Raw genomic sequence first — 19,201 nt, forward strand, 5'->3', positions numbered from 1 at the left:
GGTTTATCAATGCATTATGATTATTCATATCTGTGTAGATGTACAGTAACGTGTGGTTGTGTTTCAGGATCTGTGTTTGAGTCGGTCTTTTGTTCTGCTCTTTATTTTCTGAGGCCTCTCATGTTGCTCTGGACGGCTCCGTATATCAATAACTTCACAGGTGTGGCTGATTTATTATTATTTATACAGTATATGAATTATAATAGACATAATCTTTCACATAAACTGACAGTGAAACCAATTCATTTTACTTTACAAATTTGTTCACTGTTTTATTGACATTTGTGTTTCATTGTGTTGCTGTTGTAAATGATATTGTGAATGTAATTATTTCATATTTTCTGTTTTACAGGCAAGATTAAAACATGGATTCGAAAATACAGTGTTAGAGCAGAATATATGGTTTTCTCAGCTGTTTTTTACTCAGGTAAATACATCCAAATGTAAATCCACAGTCATTATCATAAACACATTAACATGCACATTAAAGGTACAATATGTAGTTTTTTTGCTTTAAAAATAGCAAAAATCACTAAATCTATGTTATATATATATATTTTTTAGTTGTGTACTTACATTATCCCGACTGTTTCCAACAACTTTCAAACCAGGAGAAATTTGTAATTTAATTTGAAGACACGGCACGTTTCTTTATTTCCGTTTTGTCGCCGTCAATGACGTCATATCTGCGTTCTCCCTGGTTTCCGCTCATACTGCCATGGTAACCAGAGCTATGAGCAGAGCCATCTGATAGTAACCAAGGCGACAGACGTGGACAACCTTGTAGTTCACAATGTCTATCTGCACGCTGTTGGTGTTTCGTTCAAACATTATGGACCATGGCAAGCAGACTTTGGATAAAAAAGGAGAACTAAAACGAGAATCAATATCAGCGCGGTGTTTTCGAGATGCCTAGCGCTCCCATAGACAGTATATAAACGAGAGCTCCACGTCCGAGACTTCGACCGCTCCTACATGTACTTTATTAAACAGGTGAGCACATTTACATAAAACTAATCAGTGTTATATAGTTCAACAATGATAAAATGTTAGAATATGATCTGTATGTTATTCTAATGTTGATCTAGCTTACTGCTAGTCTCATACAGACAAACTAACACATACATTTCAACACACTCAAATGCAGTTTAGTGTGATAGTGTAATGTTAGACTAAGTGAAACAGCGCTGCGTTACCTCACAAGTTTAATTTGTCTAATAAACTGACCTGTGAGTTGTAATTCTGCACTTGCGTGTAACGTTAGTTCGGTAGAATGAAATGTCCATATTCCTTTTATATCCGCGGGACTCGCGTCACGTGTGGAGCTGATAGCTGTCTCTTAGCAATCCCGAACTGCTTCATATCACAGTCATGATAAAAACATTGATGTATTTACTCATCCATAAACATTATTAGATCGGTCGGCTTGACGTTGACGACAAGATCCATAGTTCTTAGCAAATGTTGCGTCATCAAACTACGCCTTTGTTATTGTAAAGAGGTTAGCGACCCCTAGTGGAGAAAAAATTACATACTGTACGTTTAACAGTTGAACAATAATTACACTTAAATGATGTAATATTCTCAATATCCAGCAGGAAATCTTAAAAACATGACATTAATACTGTGAAGTGTCTTGTGTTACTGTTGTGTTGTTGTCAGTATATCAACATGTTCAGCGCTGAATCTCTGTGTGACTGAACACATTTATAATCTACACCGGTTCATTATGAAAACAGTGCATTAACTGTTACAGTCGACATCATGCTAGTGACTGAGACTGAAGCTAAAGCTACTTCTGAATATCATCTCAGCATGTGTCAGGGTCATGTCAGGGTCAGGGGTCATCATCAGCACAAAGGTCAAGGGTCAGGATCAGACAGAGACTGTGTTGTAATGTTGTGTATAAAAGCATCTGTTTAAATGAGAAGGGTTTTGTAATTCTTCTGATCTGTATTAATATTTTGTTTTTCTATTTTAGTAATTGTTGTTGTTTCTCTTCCTTTATTCCAGTTCTGTTTAAATCTGCCTATGACAAAAGTCTGAGTTACGCCGGATTTGAAGGTGTCATGATTATAGTCCTCTTTATAATGGCGCTCCTGCTAATCCTCTTCTATATGATTTACTGTAAGTATTTCCTTCCATCAAGAGTCAGTGACAGATATGAGCTGTGAAATCATGTTTTACCAGATTAATGGAGTTAAAGTTACAAAATATACAAACCAGACCTGATCTATCAGTTACTTCCATAGACAAGGCGAGTTTATAAAGATGATTTTATTCGCATACTTTACAGTTTTACATGAGAAAGAGAGAGAAAAATAAAAGTGATGAAAGAATAGAAGAAAAAAAGAAAGTAAAATAAATCAAAGTGTACATTTTAAAGTGTATGAAATGAGTAAAAAAGAAAGTCACGGTCCATTAAAGGACATAAACTGAGATGATGGTGTGAATCAGCAGGTAAAGTCATGAGTTTATCAAGTCTTTAGTTTATTCAGTCTCAGGCTATCGAGTGATTTAAACACAGGACAGATTCTCCTACGATCCACAGAATACTCAATTATCCATGATAGCTCACCATATTAACATTACATTAGTGACGTTATGCAGACGTGTGTGTGTTTCTGGCGTGTCTTTACCACTCTCCCTCAAATACTCTCTTTACCGCTCTCCCTCACAGACTCTCTCAGCACTTTCATCATTATCAGGATTACACACACTCTCTTATTGACATGATTTCTGAGGCGTTCGATCCCAAACATTTATGATTATTATCAGTTGAAATCAGTTTTTTACAATTTTTATTTCATGATGCTATGATGAATAGAAAGTTCAAAAGAACAACATTTATCTGAAATCTAAAGCTTTTGTAACATGAAACACTACCCTTCAAAAGTTTGAGGTCAGTAAGAATTTTTATTTTATTTTTGGGGAAAGAAATAAAATAAATCAATAGTTTTATTCATCAAGGATGAGTTAAACTGATCAAAAGTTACAGTAAAGACATTTATAATGTTAGAAAATATTCTATTTTAAATAAATGCTGTTCTTTTGAATTTTCTATTCATCGAAGAAGTTTGAAAAAAAAATTGTAAAAAACTGTTTTCAACTTTGAAAATAATAATAAGTGTTTCTTGATCATCAAATCATCATATTAGAGTGATTTCTGAAGGATCATGTGACACTGAAGACTGGAGTAATGATGCTGAAAATACAGCTTTGATCACAGGAATAAATTACACTTTACTGTATATTCACATAGAAAACAGCTGTTTTACAGTGGAATAATATTTCACAATATTACTGTTTTTGTTTGTATTTTTAATCAAATAAATGCAGCCTTGGTGAGCAGAAGATACTTCTTTTAAAAACATTAAAAATCTTACTGACCCCAAACTTTTGAATGGTAGTGTGCAGCTGGGAGAATCTGATAAATGTAAAATCTGAAAATAAGTATTTGAACACCCTGCTATTTTGCAAGTTCTCCCACTTGGAAATCATGGAGGGGTCTGAAATTGTCATCGCAGGTGCATGTCCACTGTGAGAGACATAATCTAAAAAAAAAAAATCCAGAAATCACAATATATGATTTTTTAACTATTTATTTGTATGATACAGCTGCAAATAAGTATTTGAACACCTGTCTATCAGCTAGAATTCTGACCCTCAAAGACCTGTTAGTCTGCCTTTAAAATGTCCACCTCCACTCCATTTATTATCCTAAATTAGATGCACCTGTTTGAGGTCGATAGCTGCATAAAGACACCTGTCCACCCCATACAATCAGTAAGAATCCAACTACTAACATGGCCAAGACCAAAGAGCTGTCCAAAGACACTAGAGACAAAATTGTACACCTCCACAAGGCTGGAAAGGGCTATGGTGAAATTGCCAAGCAGCTTGGTGAAAAAAGGTCCACTGTTGGAGCAATCATTAGAAAATGGAAGAAGCTAAACATGACTGTCAATCTCCCTCGGACTGGGGCTCCATGCAAGATCTCACCTCGTGGGGTCTCAATGATCCTAAGAAAGGTGAGAAATCAGCCCAGAACTACACGGGAGGAGTTGGTCAATGACCTGAAAAGAGCTGGGACCACCGTTTCCAAGGTTACTGTTGGTAATACACTAAGACGTCATGGTTTGAAATCATGCATGGCACGGAAGGTTCCCCTGCTTAAACCAGCACATGTCAAGGCCCGTCTTAAGTTTGCCAATGACCATTTGGATGATCCAGAGGAGTCATGGGAGAAAGTCATATGGTCAGATGAGACCAAAATAGAACTTTTTGGTCATAATTCCACTAAACGTGTTTGGAGGAAGAAGAATGATGAGTACCATCCCAAGAACACCATCCCTACTGTGAAGCATGGGGGTGGTAGCATCATGCTTTGGGGGTGTTTTTCTGCACATGGGACAGGGCGACTGCACTGTATTAAGGAGAGGATGACCGGGGCCATGTATTGCAAGATTTTGGGGAACAACCTCCTTCCCTCAGTTAGAGCACTGAAGATGGGTCGAGGCTGGGTCTTCCAACATGACAATGACCCGAAGCACACAGCCAGGATAACCAAGGAGTGGCTCTGTAAGAAGCATATCAAGGTTCTGGCGTGGCCTAGCCAGTCTCCAGACCTAAACCCAATAGAGAATCTTTGGAGGGAGCTCAAACTCCGTGTTTCTCAGCGACAGCCCAGAAACCTGACTGATCTAGAGAAGATCTGTGTGGAGGAGTGGGCCAAAATCCCTCCTGCAGTGTGTGCAAACCTGGTGAAAAACTACAGGAAACGTTTGACCTCTGTAATTGCAAACAAAGGCTACTGTACCAAATATTAACATTGATTTTCTCAGGTGTTCAAATACTTATTTGCAGCTGTATCATACAAATAAATAGTTAAAAAATCATACATTGTGATTTGTGGATTTTTTTTTTAGATTATGTCTCTCACAGTGGACATGCACCTATGATGACAATTTCAGACCCCTCCATGATTTCTAAGTGGGAGAACTTGCAAAATAGCAGGGTGTTCAAATACTTATTTTCCTCACTGTATATGTGTGTATATATATATATATATATATATATATATATATATATATATATATATATATATATATATATATATATATATATATATATATATATATACACTACCAGTCAAAAGTTTGGGATCCGTACGATTTTTTTAAATGCTTTTAAAAGAAGTCTTTAAATGAAATTAGGCTACTAATAATCAAATCACAATATTGACCACAATATTATCATTGATATTTGTTTGACACTTTTGATTAATATCTCGAGTCACTTATTATTTTATTACTAAACATCTGGAAAATCTTATGCACAGCTATTATTTGTTGATTTTAGTTCTGATTTTAATGCAATTAAGCCCCACATTTTAATTCAGAAATTGCAGACGTTAAATGTGAATTATTTTTTATTAAATTGTATTTTTCATTTTTGACTCGATCACACTTTATCAGAGCTATGAAATATAAGCACAGGTGTTCCACAGGGATCTGTTAGTTATCCTGTCCTTTTTACATTAAATACCATTGAGTGTTGTGATTATAATAATAAGTTGTGAGTATAATATTTTGTAGTGAAATTCTCGGATGACACAGCGATATAGTCTCTGTATGAGAACACTGATTTGACATCCATAGATAAACACACACAATGTATATTAATATTTCAGTAGACACACGTTCGGCATTGTTCTGGTTATAAAGGTGATTATGATGCTCGTCATTATTCATGATTGTCATAATCATCTAAAGCAATTACACACTTTAATAAAAACATAGAGGTCAGATCCACTTATCTCAGTATATATTATTATTATTATTATTATTATTATTGATCAGTGGATCTACAGTTTTTGAGGGAATCAAATTCTTGCAACAGATTCTGTAAAAATAATATTAACTATATCACAACTTAATTCAACATTACAATAACTAATACTGTTTTTTCAGCTTCCAGTAAGTGTTCATTATCTCAACAAAAGCACTTGTGATTACAGTGTTTTATTAATTACAGTGTATAATTCCAGAGATATTTATTACTCCTCTTTATTACAGTATTTGACAGCTGAATATGCAGTAAATAATAACTGGATCAACAGAAACATGAATAATTTCTGCAGTAAAACATTGAATCTCTTCACACGACTCACACACTTATTATAATTATGTTAATGTGTGTAATATTACATGGTTTTGATACAGTAGTGAGTTTTTCTTCGTGTGTTTAAGATGTTTTGAGTATAGTTTATATATTTATAAGTTTATATAGTTTTGAATGAATGGTGAATGATTGTGTGAAGATTGTCTGTCCAGATTAAATGATGAATTAGTGAAGTGAGTTTACTTCTGTACTCATTGATTATCATGACATTAATGCACAGATTAGACATTTGGATGATTTATTAATTGTTGTTTTTCTTCTACAGTGTTGATTAGATTAACTGTGGAGATCAGTGAACAGATCACGGCTATATTCAGGGTTCTGGCTGGTATAATCTTTTATATTCTTCCTTCACTGCAGTTTATCCTCATATTCTTCAGCTTCGGATCTGCTAGAGGAGGTCAGTTTACATTTATCAACTATTCATATTCATTTATGAGGAACAGTGCAAGAAAACATTATTCATTGTTCAACAGTATTAAAATCAAATCAAGAGAAATCTGTGGAAATATTCCAGACGCATCTGAGATATTAATGCTTCATTCACACTCACTATTACAATATATTGATCTGATTATTAATTACAGTTTATTTGACGATGAAAGAAGAAAACTAAAAGTGTTTTTCATAACATAACTTTCAAATATTAAAGTATCTTTAAAATGCTGCATTTATTTCAAACAAGTTCATTTAATTTCTACAATAAAGTAATGTGCAAAATTCACACGATGTTCATGTTCTCTATTAATGTTAAAACTCACTCTGTGAACTGGACAATGATTTAGATTTCATTAAAGAATACAGATATTATTCATTTACAGATAAGAGGAAATTAAACGTAATTGTAAAATAATACGAAAGAGCATTAATAACTTCTGTCATGTTGTGACACACACACACACACACACACACACACACACACACACACACATGTCTGGTGCACTATCTTTGTGGGGACTCTCCATAGACGTAATGGTTTTTATACTGTACAAACTGTATATTCTATCCCCTTACACTGCCCCTATCCCTAAACCTACCCATCACAGGAAACATTCTGCATTTTTACATTTTCAAAAAAACTAATTCTGTATGATTTATAAGCTTTTGTACCCATGGGGACCTCGATTTAGGTCCCCACGGTGACACGAGTCCCCATGAGTCTGTGTGCATTCAGGTTTAAGTCCCCACCGGTGTAGAAAAACATGTCCACACACACACACTTCCTCCATGTTGGACACACACACACACACACACACACACACACACACACACACACACACACACACACACACACACACACACACACACACACACACACACACACACGTCTGGTTCACTATCTTTGTGGGGACTCTTCATAGACGTAATGGTTTTTATACCGTACAAACTGTATATTCTATCCCCTTACACTGCCCCTGCCCCTAAACCTACCCATCACAGGAAACATTCTGCATTTTTACTTTCTCAAAATAACTCATCCTGTGTGATTTATAAGCCTTTTGAACAGTGGGGACCGCTGGCTGGTCCCCACAATGTAGGTGATCTCAGGTTTTACTATTCTTATGGGGACATTTGGTCCCCACAATGTAATATAAACAAGGGCACACTCTTCCTCCATGTTGAACACACACACACACACACACACACTGGGGGCAGTGGCGAGTCTCAGGAGTTTCGCTCTTGATATGAAGAAGTCACTGCCAGACATTCCAACACTGTAACACACACACTCATAACTTAAAGTTATTGTTGTCTTAGTTGAGTTTGCAGATTGTACAGTGTGTGACAGAAATAACACATTCACTACCAGTCAAAAGTTTTGGATCATAAGATTTTTTATGTTTCTGAAAGAGTCTCTTCTGCTGCATTTATTTGATAAAAAAACAGTAATATTGTGAAATATTATTCCAGTGTAAATCATCTGTTTTCTATGTGAATATACAGTAAAGTGTAATTTATTCCTGTGATCAAAGCTGAATTTTCAGCATCATTACTCCAGTCTTCAGTGTCTCATGATCCTTCAGAAATCACTCTAATATGAGGATTTGATGATCAAGAAACATTTATGATTATTATCAGTTGAAAACAGTTTTTTACAATTTTTATTTCATGATGCTATGATGAATAGAAAGTTCAAAAGAACAGCATTTATCTGAAATGGAAAGCTTTTGTAACATTAAACACTACCGTTCAAAGGTTTGGGGTCAGTAAGAATTTTTATTTTATTTTTAGGGGAAAGAAATAAAATAAATCAATAGTTTTATTCATCAAGGATGAGTTAAACTGATCAAAAGTTACAGTAAAGACATTTATAATGTTAGAAAATATTCTATTTTAAATAAATGCTGTTCTTTTGAACTTTCTATTCATCAAAGAATTTTGAAAAAAAAAAAATGTAAAAAACTGTTTTCAACTTTGAAAATAATAAGTGTTTCTTGATCATCAAATCATCATATTAGAGTTATTTCTGAAGGATCATGTGACACTGAAGACTGGAGTAATGATGCTGAACATTCAGCTTTGATCACAGGAATAAATTACACTTTACTGTATATTCACATTCACAACAGCTGTTTTACAGTGGAATAATATTTCACAATATTACAGTTTTTTATTGTTTTTTAATCAAATAAATGCAGCCTTGGTGAGCAGAAGATACTTCTTTTAAAAACATTAAAAATCTTACCGATCTAAAACTTTTGACCAGTAGTGTATATAAAATAATATGTGAATATGTCTGTCAGTGAATCTCAGGATCTGTATTAATATAATCTCTGCATTAATATATAATCTCTGCATTAATATATAATCTCTTCTGTTTCTAGGATTCCTCATTGTTGCAGTGTTACCAGTGTTTACAACAGTGACCAGATTCAACTGGAACAAAACATGTGGTCGACAAATGGGCTGTAAGTGTTTGATGAATTATGATCTGATCCCTCATATAAACACACATAACATCATAATCTGATCAATATATAATTTATAAATGCTTGTGTCATTATGAATGTCTGATCTTTACAGATTTTGAGGGTTTAATGAGAATAATCTGTGTTCAGTCGTTTTGAACATTTATTAAATATTCTATAATGTTTAATGTATGGTCTTGATGTTTTACTCAGTGAGTGTCAAACACAGATATGCAGTTTTACACTAATATTAAACATGTTTTTCAGGTTCACCTTCGGTCATGAGATCAGTGTGGATAATGATCATGTTATTGGTCAATGCTGTACTGATCTATTTCTACATCACAGCTCTGGAGAATGAGAAGGGTATGATTATAATAACTTATATGTCTGAGACATCTCTGCTATATCTCAGCTTTATGCTGAAGTGTGCTAAAGTTAAATGTGTGTGTGTTGATGAACACTGTCAGTGATGATCTGATGTGTGTGTGTGTTGATGAACACTGTCAGTGATGATCTGATGTGTGTGTTGATGTTCAGATCGTGTCGGATGGGCCTGTGTGATCGTGTTTCTTCAGTCACTCTGGACAGTGATAGACTTCACACGCTCATTTACACAATATGGTACAGTATTAATATTAATCATAATCTCTGCTCTTGTCTCCTCACTCTCTTCTGTTCTCCTCTTCTGGAGAGATTGAGTCTGTACATTGTGAAAGCTAATTAAACTATCGTCATTTTAACGCTAAAAGACTAACGTACTATATACAGTGAGAAACTGTTTATTTTCTTATACGTTCTGTACATTAGGGCTTTATGTTGCATCTTACGTTGTTAATGTTCACTGCATTATTTCAGTGTTGTGTGTGTGTCTACGATGATGTTTAGTGTGTGTGTGTGTGTGTGTGTGTGTGTGTGTGGGAATGACACAGTACAGCTTCTTTATTAGTACTAATCTCATCAGGAACTTTGACCTTTCTCACCATCACCTGTGCTTTTATGGTATTTTAGTACTTCATAACATTACACCAGTTAATGAAATACAGCTTTTTACTGTAAGTTTAAGTTAAATCTGTAAATCCTGAAACGCTGCAGACGTATTTTTACAGTAAACCTCAGATGTTTTACAGAGTTATTCAGCGTTTACCATCTCAGCACAGCTTTAGTTCTGTCGTTGTAATAATGATCTTCATGAAATCCTGTTCCTCGTGTGTGTTTATGATCTCCAGCTGATATTTAAGTTTGCTTGATCAAACTTACTTCACTTACTGATCTACTATTTAAACTTCTTCTTCTTCTGAGCCTGAGTTTAGACAGCATCTCCTCCTAGAGCTTTAAAGCTACAAACAGCAAACTCTCTCAGACCTTCAGCTGTTCTGACTCGCTATTATCTTTTATAACGGATCCGACTTACAGTTTTCATTAAAATCATAAAAGTCCGATACGCTTTCATTGAGGGGGTCAAAACTTTAGTATTTAAGCTTCATCACTATGTATCTGTCATGTTAGCTACATGGTAATTAATGTTAAAGCATGCTAGCAACATGTTTAAACATTAGCAAAAAGCTAATTTGTGTTAACAGCATCTTAAATCATGTTAGCAACATGACAATTCATGCTAATTAGCTATACTAGCAACATGATAAAACATGATAGCATCATGCTAATTCATGTTAACACAATGTTAATTCATGCTAACAGAATGCCAAATCATGATAGCATCATGCTAATTAATGTTAACACAATGTTAATTCATGCTAACAGAATGCCAAATCATGTTAGCTACATGATAATTCATGCTAAATGCTAACAACATTGTAATTCATGCTAACAACATGTTAAAACATGTTAACAAAATGTTAATTCATGTTAACAGCATCCTAAATCATGTTAGCAACATGGTAATTCATGTTAAATCATGTTAGCAACATGATAAAATCATGCTAATTCATGCTAGCAACATGATGAAACATGATAGCATCATGTTAATTCATGCTAACACATTGTTAATTCATGCTAACAGAATGCCAAATCATGTTAGCTACATGGTAATTCAATGCTAAATCATGCTAACAACATTGTAATTAATGCTAACAACATGTTAGCAAAATTTTAATTCATGTTAACAGCATCTTAAATCATGCTAGCAACATGGTAATTCATGTTAAATCATGCTAGCAACATGATAAAACATGATAAAACATGATAGCATCTTGCTAATTTATGCTAGCAACATGCTAAAACATGTTAGCACAATTATAATTCATGCTAACAACATGCTAAATCATGTTAGCTACATGGTAATTAATGCAAAATCATGCTAGCAACATGGTAATTCACGTTAACAACATGTTAAAACATGTTAACAAAATGGTAATTCATGTTAATAGCTTCCTAAATCATGCTAGTAACATGGTAATTCATGTTAACAGCTTCCTAAATAATGCTAGTAACATGGTAATTCATGCTAAATCATGCTAGCAACATGGTGAATAATGTTAAATCATGTTTCCTCAATCAAGAACAAATGTGTGTTACTGTCATGTTTATTCAACTTCTATCAATGAATGATGGAAATCCTTATTCTATAAAATATTTTTTTAATAATTTATTATTTCTTATTAAAAAAAAAAATGTAGTTCTTCAGTGGTTCTTTGGGGTGTTTGAGGTATTAATAAAGCCCTGTATAATTCTTTAAAGGTTCTCTAACTTTCTATAGTTTAGTTGCAGAGTATTTCCTGAAGATAACGTGGCTCTCAACCTTTTGCCCCCAAAGATGATGATGGCAAAGTGATGATATAAACTATATTATTACCTCTGTAACGTGAGGGTTCGGTATGTGGTGGTAAATCACTCTTTATGATAGTAAACAGCAGAATGGAGACAGAAGACTTTCTCAAGCGGCACTTTTACTGAACACCGTCACAACAACAACACTTCCTTAAACAGCCTTTCACGTGACGTCACTAACCAATCAGAAGCAAGGACTTAGACTGAGATAAACGTGAGTGAATCAGAGAGGCAGATTCAGCAGAATATCCTTACCGTATTAAATATGTAAACACATAAATGTGTAAATAATGAACTGACTAAACATTGTAAATATACTTCTAGTATATTAACTCAAATATAAATCATATTAAATTCTAAGCATTACAACTTTCCAATATGAAATATGAACTCCACTTCTAAACCTTACATTTCCTCCCCCTCCCACAAAAGAAACGTCCCCGTTTCCCATCAAATAAACAAGTAACAATAACCACAGCAATAAAGCAACTGTATCAGTTCAGAACATAATCCTTAAGGAATCTTGGAGGTCTAACTGAACGTTTCCTAGGGCGTAGCAAAGAACCAGAAGCCTGAGGAGTGGAAGAGGGGACAGTGTCAAACTGATCTACTGGGCCAAAGGAGGGGGCTGAGCAAGACTGAGTCAGGGGAGAGCGGGATTGGGGCTGTGGTCGGGGTTGTGGATGGCCAGTGGGAGGGACTAATGAGGGAGTATTGCCCTGGCCAGATAAGGTGTAGCTCCTCGTGGCTGCAAACTTTGAAGGCTTAAAGGGCAAAGCACCCGATAATGCAGTCAAATGAGGGAGTTGAGATTGCAAAAAGTCACATGTAGGTGTCTCATGTCCACAATCTGGCACAGGAGCATGGTAGGGTCTGAGACGGTTGTAGTGGACAATCTGGGACTTATCAGACTGATCCAGGAGATAGTGAATCCTGTATGTCACTCCAGGAGAATCCACATCAGATCCTAGGCACTCTAATATTTCAAAGGGGCCTTTCTAGTGAGGAGCAAGTTTTTGTTTTGCTGTAGTGGGGTCATTTAACCAGACAAGGTCTCCCGGAACATAGGGAGTGTGCTTAACACTCTTGTCATACTGTCGTTTCTGCTGATTGTGGGCATAATCTCTGTTCCATGCAGCAGAACTGAAAGCGGACTGAAGTTTCTGTGTCAATTGTGCAACATAGTCAGCAGGAGAACCCGTAATAGACAAAGATGGTGTGTTGTTAGGTAACAGCATGTTGACAGGCATCCTGGCTTCATGACCATGTGTGAGGAAGAAGGGTGTGAATCCTGTTGTAGAGTGTGGGTTGGTATTGTAAGCCAAAGCAACTTGGTTGAGGCAGTCATCCCATTCCCCAGACTGCTGAAGAAGTGTCTTGGCTAACTGATCAATAAGTGTCCTGTTGAACCTCTCAATCATGCCGTCACACTGAGGATGATATGGGCTGGTTCGTGTTTTCTGCACGCACAGCAGGTCACACAGATGTTTCACCAGGTCAGATTCAAACTGACGTCCCCGATCAGTGTGAAGCATTTCCGGGATGCCATGCTCACAGATGAAGTTTTCAAACAGACATTTCGCCACTGTTATGGCGCGCTGGTCTGGAATGGCATAAAGGTTGACATACTTGGAGAAATAATCTTGGACAACAAGCACATACCTGTTGCCACGACTCGTGATGGGGAGCTCAAGTATGTCAGCTGCAACCTTTTGGAATGGCTCAGTAGCAACAATTGTTTTCATTGGAGCTCTATGATGAGGTGTGGGACTCCGTCTGGCGTCACATGGAGTACATTGCTTGCACCACATCTTGATGTCACGTGACATAAAGGGTCAGTAGCACAGCTGTTGAGCACGTTTCAGGACCTTATCAGCAGATGAATGACCAGTTACAGGATTTCCATGCAGCATCTGCAGAACAGTGTCTTTCAAAGCATGAGGGACAATCAGTTGATGGAGCACTGATGTTGTGGATGGGTTGAAAACTTTACGGCAGAGTACACCATTATGAAAAGTAAGTCTGTGGAACTCGTGCCAAAGTGCCTTCTCAACAAGTGTGCGTTTTTCATGCGCCAGTATGGTGGTTTCTGTCCCTTAACTGTCCAGCTAATAACCTCTGACAGTACGGAGTCTCGCTGTTGTTCCTTTTTAAAATCCTCTTCAGGGAACTGAAGCACAAATGTGGAGGAGACAGACTGTTGAACACACTGTGAGGAGGCCGGAGGAGGTTGTGGTCCAGTCAGGTTACAGCAAACTGGCTTTGTATCAGTACTGCAGAGGCTGTGATGTAACAAACTGACCGGACTAGACAGACTCACAGGACTCAGACTAGAATGTCTCTTGTCAGAGTGCGGATTTCCAAAAGCACTGGAGAAGGTGCTCTGCTCAGTTGGTCTGATGTCAGCAGGGCGACGTGACATTGCATCTGCATTGAGGTGACTGTGGCCATCCTTGTGAATTACAGTCCATTCAAAAGGATCAAGTTCAAGGGCCCAGCGTGCACGACGACCAGTTCTGTCATTGTCAATGGGTATTTTTCTGAGACCCAGGAGAGGTTTGTGGTCATTTACAATAACAAAGGGCTGTTTGTAAAGGCAGTGGCGAAAATGTCGCACGGCCCAGACAATGGCCCAGAGTTCTCTGTCATATGTTGACCATTTTCTTTCTGCTTTTGTGAGAACATGACTAGCATAAGCAACCACTTTTTCTTGATCCCCTTGTCTCTGAGCAAGCACAGCACCAATTGCAGAGCCTGAAGCATCTGTGTAGAGGGAGAATGGCACCGTAAAGTCAGGGAATGCAACCACTGGAGGGTTTGTGAGTGCATGTTTCAGGTAAGTGAATGCATCCTGACATTGAGAAGTCCATTGGATAGGTGCATTCTTCTCTGTGAGAGCATGTAGAGGGACACTGTGATGTGCAAAGCTTCGGATGAACTTGCGGTAATATGAACAAAGTCCCAGAAATGCTCTTACTTCTGTAGCTGACCGTGGAGTAGGCCAGTCTTGGACACTTTTCACATTCCGTGGGTCTGGCTTAATGCCGTCTTTGGATACAACATGGCCCAGAAACTGTACTTGATCCCTGGCAAAACAGCATTTTGAGGGATTCAGCTTCAGGCCACTTGACCGGAATCTGGAGAGAATTTCTTCCAGGTGCTGGAGATGCTCACTGAAAGAGCGGCTGTAGATGAGGACATCATCCAAATACACTAGGCATGTTTTCCATGGGGGGCCACGAAGTACCATTTCCATCAAGCGCTGGCATGTGGCTGGAGCGTTGGTGAGACCCATTGGCATAACTTTAAAGTGATAAAGGCCACTACCTGTTGTGAATGCTGTTTTTTCACGGTCTTCCTCCTGCAGCTCGACTTGCTAATAGCCATGTTGTAGGTCCATTGTGGAGAACCAGGCAGAGCCCGACAAAGCATCCAGTGCGTCGTCGACTCTCGGAAGAGGGTGGGAATCTTTGATTGTCACTGTATTAAGTTTTCTATAGTCCAGGCAGAAACGCCATGTGCCATTTTTCTTGCGCACCAAAACAACTGGCGCAGCCCAGGGATTGTAGCTTTCTTCAATGACATCTGCCTTTAACAGGTTGTCAACTTGAGTCTGTATTTCAGCTCTCTGTTCTGGTGTCACTCTGTAGGCTCTCTGTTTAATTGGTGTGGCCTCACCAGTGCGGATTTGATGCTTGATGATGCTAGTGCGACCTCTGTCCTCTGAGTGTTTACTGAATACTGCTGAGTATTTCTGAAGCAGTGATTTCAGAGACTGAACTTGGGAAGGTGACAGGTCGCTGTCATTTATCTGGACAGATGGAGCTATATCATGCACGGGGGAGGTTGCACACCCTGTCCCTTCCCCTGATATGACGTCAACAGATGAAACCGAATGAAACTCACCCAGGTGTTGACCTGAATGCAGCTCAACGTCATCTCTGGAGGGATTTAAGATTCGAACCACAGTTGTACCATTCTGAACCTCACTGAGAGAATGTGCCACAATGATGTCACACGATGGGTTGGGCATGAGAACACCATAATAGTCAGTTGGCATGGGAGAAGCAGGTGTAGCTGCTGACACACAGGCTGTGATGAGGGTTTCACTCATAGCTGGAATCTTTGTGGGCGCTAGCACAGACACATTACAGCAGGCGGCCACTTCATGTCCTTTGGGCAGGAGAGGAATTTTCATGTCCCAAAGTTGCAGCATTTTGTTGTTTATGTCAAGGAGGGCATGGTGTTTCCGCAGAAAATCAAACCCAAGAATGACTGGCTGGCAAGCACCTCTGAGAATTTCAAAGTCCTGTTGCCATACCTGATGTCCAAGTCTGATACCAATCGTTAATTGCCTAAAATGTCCAGGCACTGTCCATCGACTGAGCGAGCTGGCAGAGAGGAGGGTGTCATGGGGCGTTTTTTCAATGCTGGGTGAGAGTTACGAAAATCTTCGCTCACAATGGAAACAGTAGAACCAGAGTCAATTAAAGTGCACACTTCAATGCCCTCAACAATAGCCAAGATTGTAGAAGAGACAGAATCATCAGAGTGTGAGTCATTCTTGTCAGGCATTAACTTGGGGGAATCCTTCTGGGGCAGTGAGACAGTAGCTGATGTTTGCCCCTCAACAGCAGCTAATGGAAGTTTCCCTGACGGTTGGAGTCAGAGTGCGGATATCGTTCAGGAGACTTGAAGCGAACACTACCTCTAGCGTGTGGACTGGCATCCCTGTTTCCCTGTGGAGCAGGACTAGGGCTGCGTCTGTATCTGTTCCTAACATCCTTGTCATGGCGACCATACCTGGAGTACTGATAGGACGGGCGTGAGGGAGAGCGATGCCGGTCACGTCTGTCATTGTCATGCCATTGACGGTCTCTGGAAGGAGGACAACCGTCATAGCAGGACCCTGGATCATGACCATGATACTGCTCAGGTGAGTAATTGTCTCTGCGGTGTTGTCTGTTATAATAGGGTTGTGGAGAGACACTGCGTGCACTGTATCGAGCATCGTCGGAGGAAAACCTTTCAGTTTGGGAGTCCAGACGCTGAGCCAGGTAGCTGTGTTTCTCTCTTAATAGGTGTACTTCACTTTGTAAGCTGTTGACAGTAAGAGTCAGCTGCTCAACTGCATGCAGAAGCTTATCATCAGTAGGTTTAGGACGAACCATAGCTACCTGCTCTGAAGATTGAGAGTGTGTAGACCCTACAGTTGTCAGTTGGAGCGCTGCACGTGCCCTCTCACAGCGGCTGGCGATACGCAAGGCGTCCTCAAGATCCTCCGCACCCATCTCATGGACTTTTGACTGAAGATTTGGGTCCAAGCCAGCAACAAAGCAACGGAATTTTTCACCCTCTAGTGCATTGTGGTCATAGTTGGGAAAGGCTTCTAATACAAGACGAGTGATGTCTGCACTGTACACATCCAAACTTTCACCTGGTCGACGAGGTCGAGCATTCACATGTGTCTGGAAAAATGGCAGGGAGTATATTGGCCCAAAAACGTCCCTGAGTTTCTCCTTTACTGAATCATAGTCCTTCTGGATCGAAGAAGGAAGGCTGTCCCAATACAGAAATGCAGCATCTGCTAGGCGAGTAGGGAGGACGGAAGCCATCACCGTATGCAGATCTGTATCAGTTGAACTCATAGCCTGCACTGCCACTTCAAAACGTCGAGACCAACTTGTGAATGATTCAGTCCCATCTCCTTTAAAAGCAGGTGGAAGATAAATTTTTAGGCCACTGGAGACAGCGCATGTGGCTAGAGAAACAGCACCTGTTGATGTAACGTTAGCATCTCGCCGTCGTCGTGTGGGGGGAGACTGCAGCCCAGTTTCACTTTCATCAGCCGACATGGTGACAAAATGTCCAGTCCCAAAACTCACAAAAAGTACGTAAAGTAGAAAAAATAAAAATAAATAAATACCGCAAAAGTCCCTTAATATCTCCACACTAGTTTTTAGGTAATCCACTGCTCTCAAAGAGTGTAAAATCCAGATAGCACAAAAAAAAAAATGACCGCATCCACAGGTCGTAGGAATAAAACTCACCAAATGTGCAAAAACCACCAAAATAACACCACGCTGCCACCAAATGTAACGTGAGGGTTCGGTATGTGGTGGTAGATCACTCTTTATGATAGTAAACAGCAGAATGGAGACAGAAGACTTTCTCAAGCGGCACTTTTACTGAACACCGTCACAACAACAACACTTCCTTAAACAGCCTTTCACGTGACGTCACTAACCAATCAGAAGCAAGGACTTAGACTGAGATAAACGTGAGTGAATCAGAGAGGCAGATTCAGCAGAATATCCTTACCGTATTAAATATGTAAACACATAAATGTGTAAATAATGAACTGACTAAACATTGTAAATATACTTTTAGTATATTAACTCAAATATAAATCATATTAAATTCTAAGCATTACAACTTTCCAATATGAAATATGAACTCCACTTCTAAACCTTACACCTCTAATGGTGAAGATATGAAACTGTATTATTATTATTTTCTCTAATTATGATATGAAACTGTATTATTATTGTATCTTCCAGATCTTCTCCGTGTTGTTCCTGTGTATGTGTTTGGATCAGTCGGTGTTGTTGTACTGAACGCTGTTGCTCTGATGACTGAACTGATCCTGAAAACAGGCGAGTGAACACTTCAACATCACTTACATTATATCTGAGCTTTCTGCTAAAAACACACACATTATAAACTAATACAGCATTTCAATCTGTGCTGAATGTGTGATAATATCTCACTGTGAAGCAGAAATGATCCACATCTCAAAGTTATTATTCTCTTTTCATTCACATATATTCATTTGGAGCAATAATAAGCCTTATAATCAGCTGTTCATGCTGTAAATGAAATACTGTGGTTTATTCTCATCCTCAGTTAATGGAGAAGGAGCCGTTGGAGATATGAGGATCATCGTCTTTTCCTCTGAATTCCTCTTCACTTTATTTCTCATGGTTTTACTGGTATTTGAACCCTGTGAGTATAACCTGAACTTAAAGACCATTAAACTAATACATTTACTTCAGGTGTTTTGGTGCCTCTCATATTTCTTTAAGGGATTTTCATTTAAAAATATGAGCAGATATGTGACCAATCATCTATCTTTAGGATGCGTCACTTTCAGGGAATAAATGCTGAGTTTTGTGTCGTGATGATTGATGAATCTCACACGTGTGTTTATTGTGTTTGATTGAACTGAGACTCTACAGCTTCAGTTTGATTCACAGTTATAGATTATTGATTATGACTCATATTGACTCATTCTAAACTAAACTAAACTGAATCATCTT

The 19,201-nt window shown here is 38.2% G+C and overlaps 2 protein-coding genes across 3 annotated transcripts in view; both read left to right on the top strand.

Annotated features, from left to right (window-relative positions):
• LOC308700561 (CD276 antigen homolog) overlaps positions 1-19,201 on the top strand; it is a 1,553,888-nt gene that overhangs the window by 97,595 nt on the left and 1,437,092 nt on the right. The gene's annotated exons all lie outside the window — the stretch shown is intronic.
• LOC308700492 (uncharacterized protein) overlaps positions 1-19,201 on the top strand; it is a 56,547-nt gene that overhangs the window by 35,158 nt on the left and 2,188 nt on the right. For both annotated transcript variants that reach the window (XM_081382125.1, XM_081382124.1), the window contains 9 exons: positions 68-160; positions 353-427; positions 2,014-2,127; positions 6,449-6,583; positions 9,009-9,092; positions 9,360-9,458; positions 9,633-9,716; positions 18,443-18,538; positions 18,789-18,891. In XM_081382125.1, the coding sequence (XP_081238251.1) occupies positions 68-160; positions 353-427; positions 2,014-2,127; positions 6,449-6,583; positions 9,009-9,092; positions 9,360-9,458; positions 9,633-9,716; positions 18,443-18,538; positions 18,789-18,891 (883 nt within the window). The remainder of the gene's footprint in view (positions 1-67; positions 161-352; positions 428-2,013; positions 2,128-6,448; positions 6,584-9,008; positions 9,093-9,359; positions 9,459-9,632; positions 9,717-18,442; positions 18,539-18,788; positions 18,892-19,201) is intronic.

The sequence above is a fragment of the Scardinius erythrophthalmus genome, assembly GCF_964197995.2.
Source record: "Scardinius erythrophthalmus genome assembly, chromosome: 1".
Lineage (NCBI taxonomy): Eukaryota > Metazoa > Chordata > Actinopteri > Cypriniformes > Leuciscidae > Scardinius > Scardinius erythrophthalmus.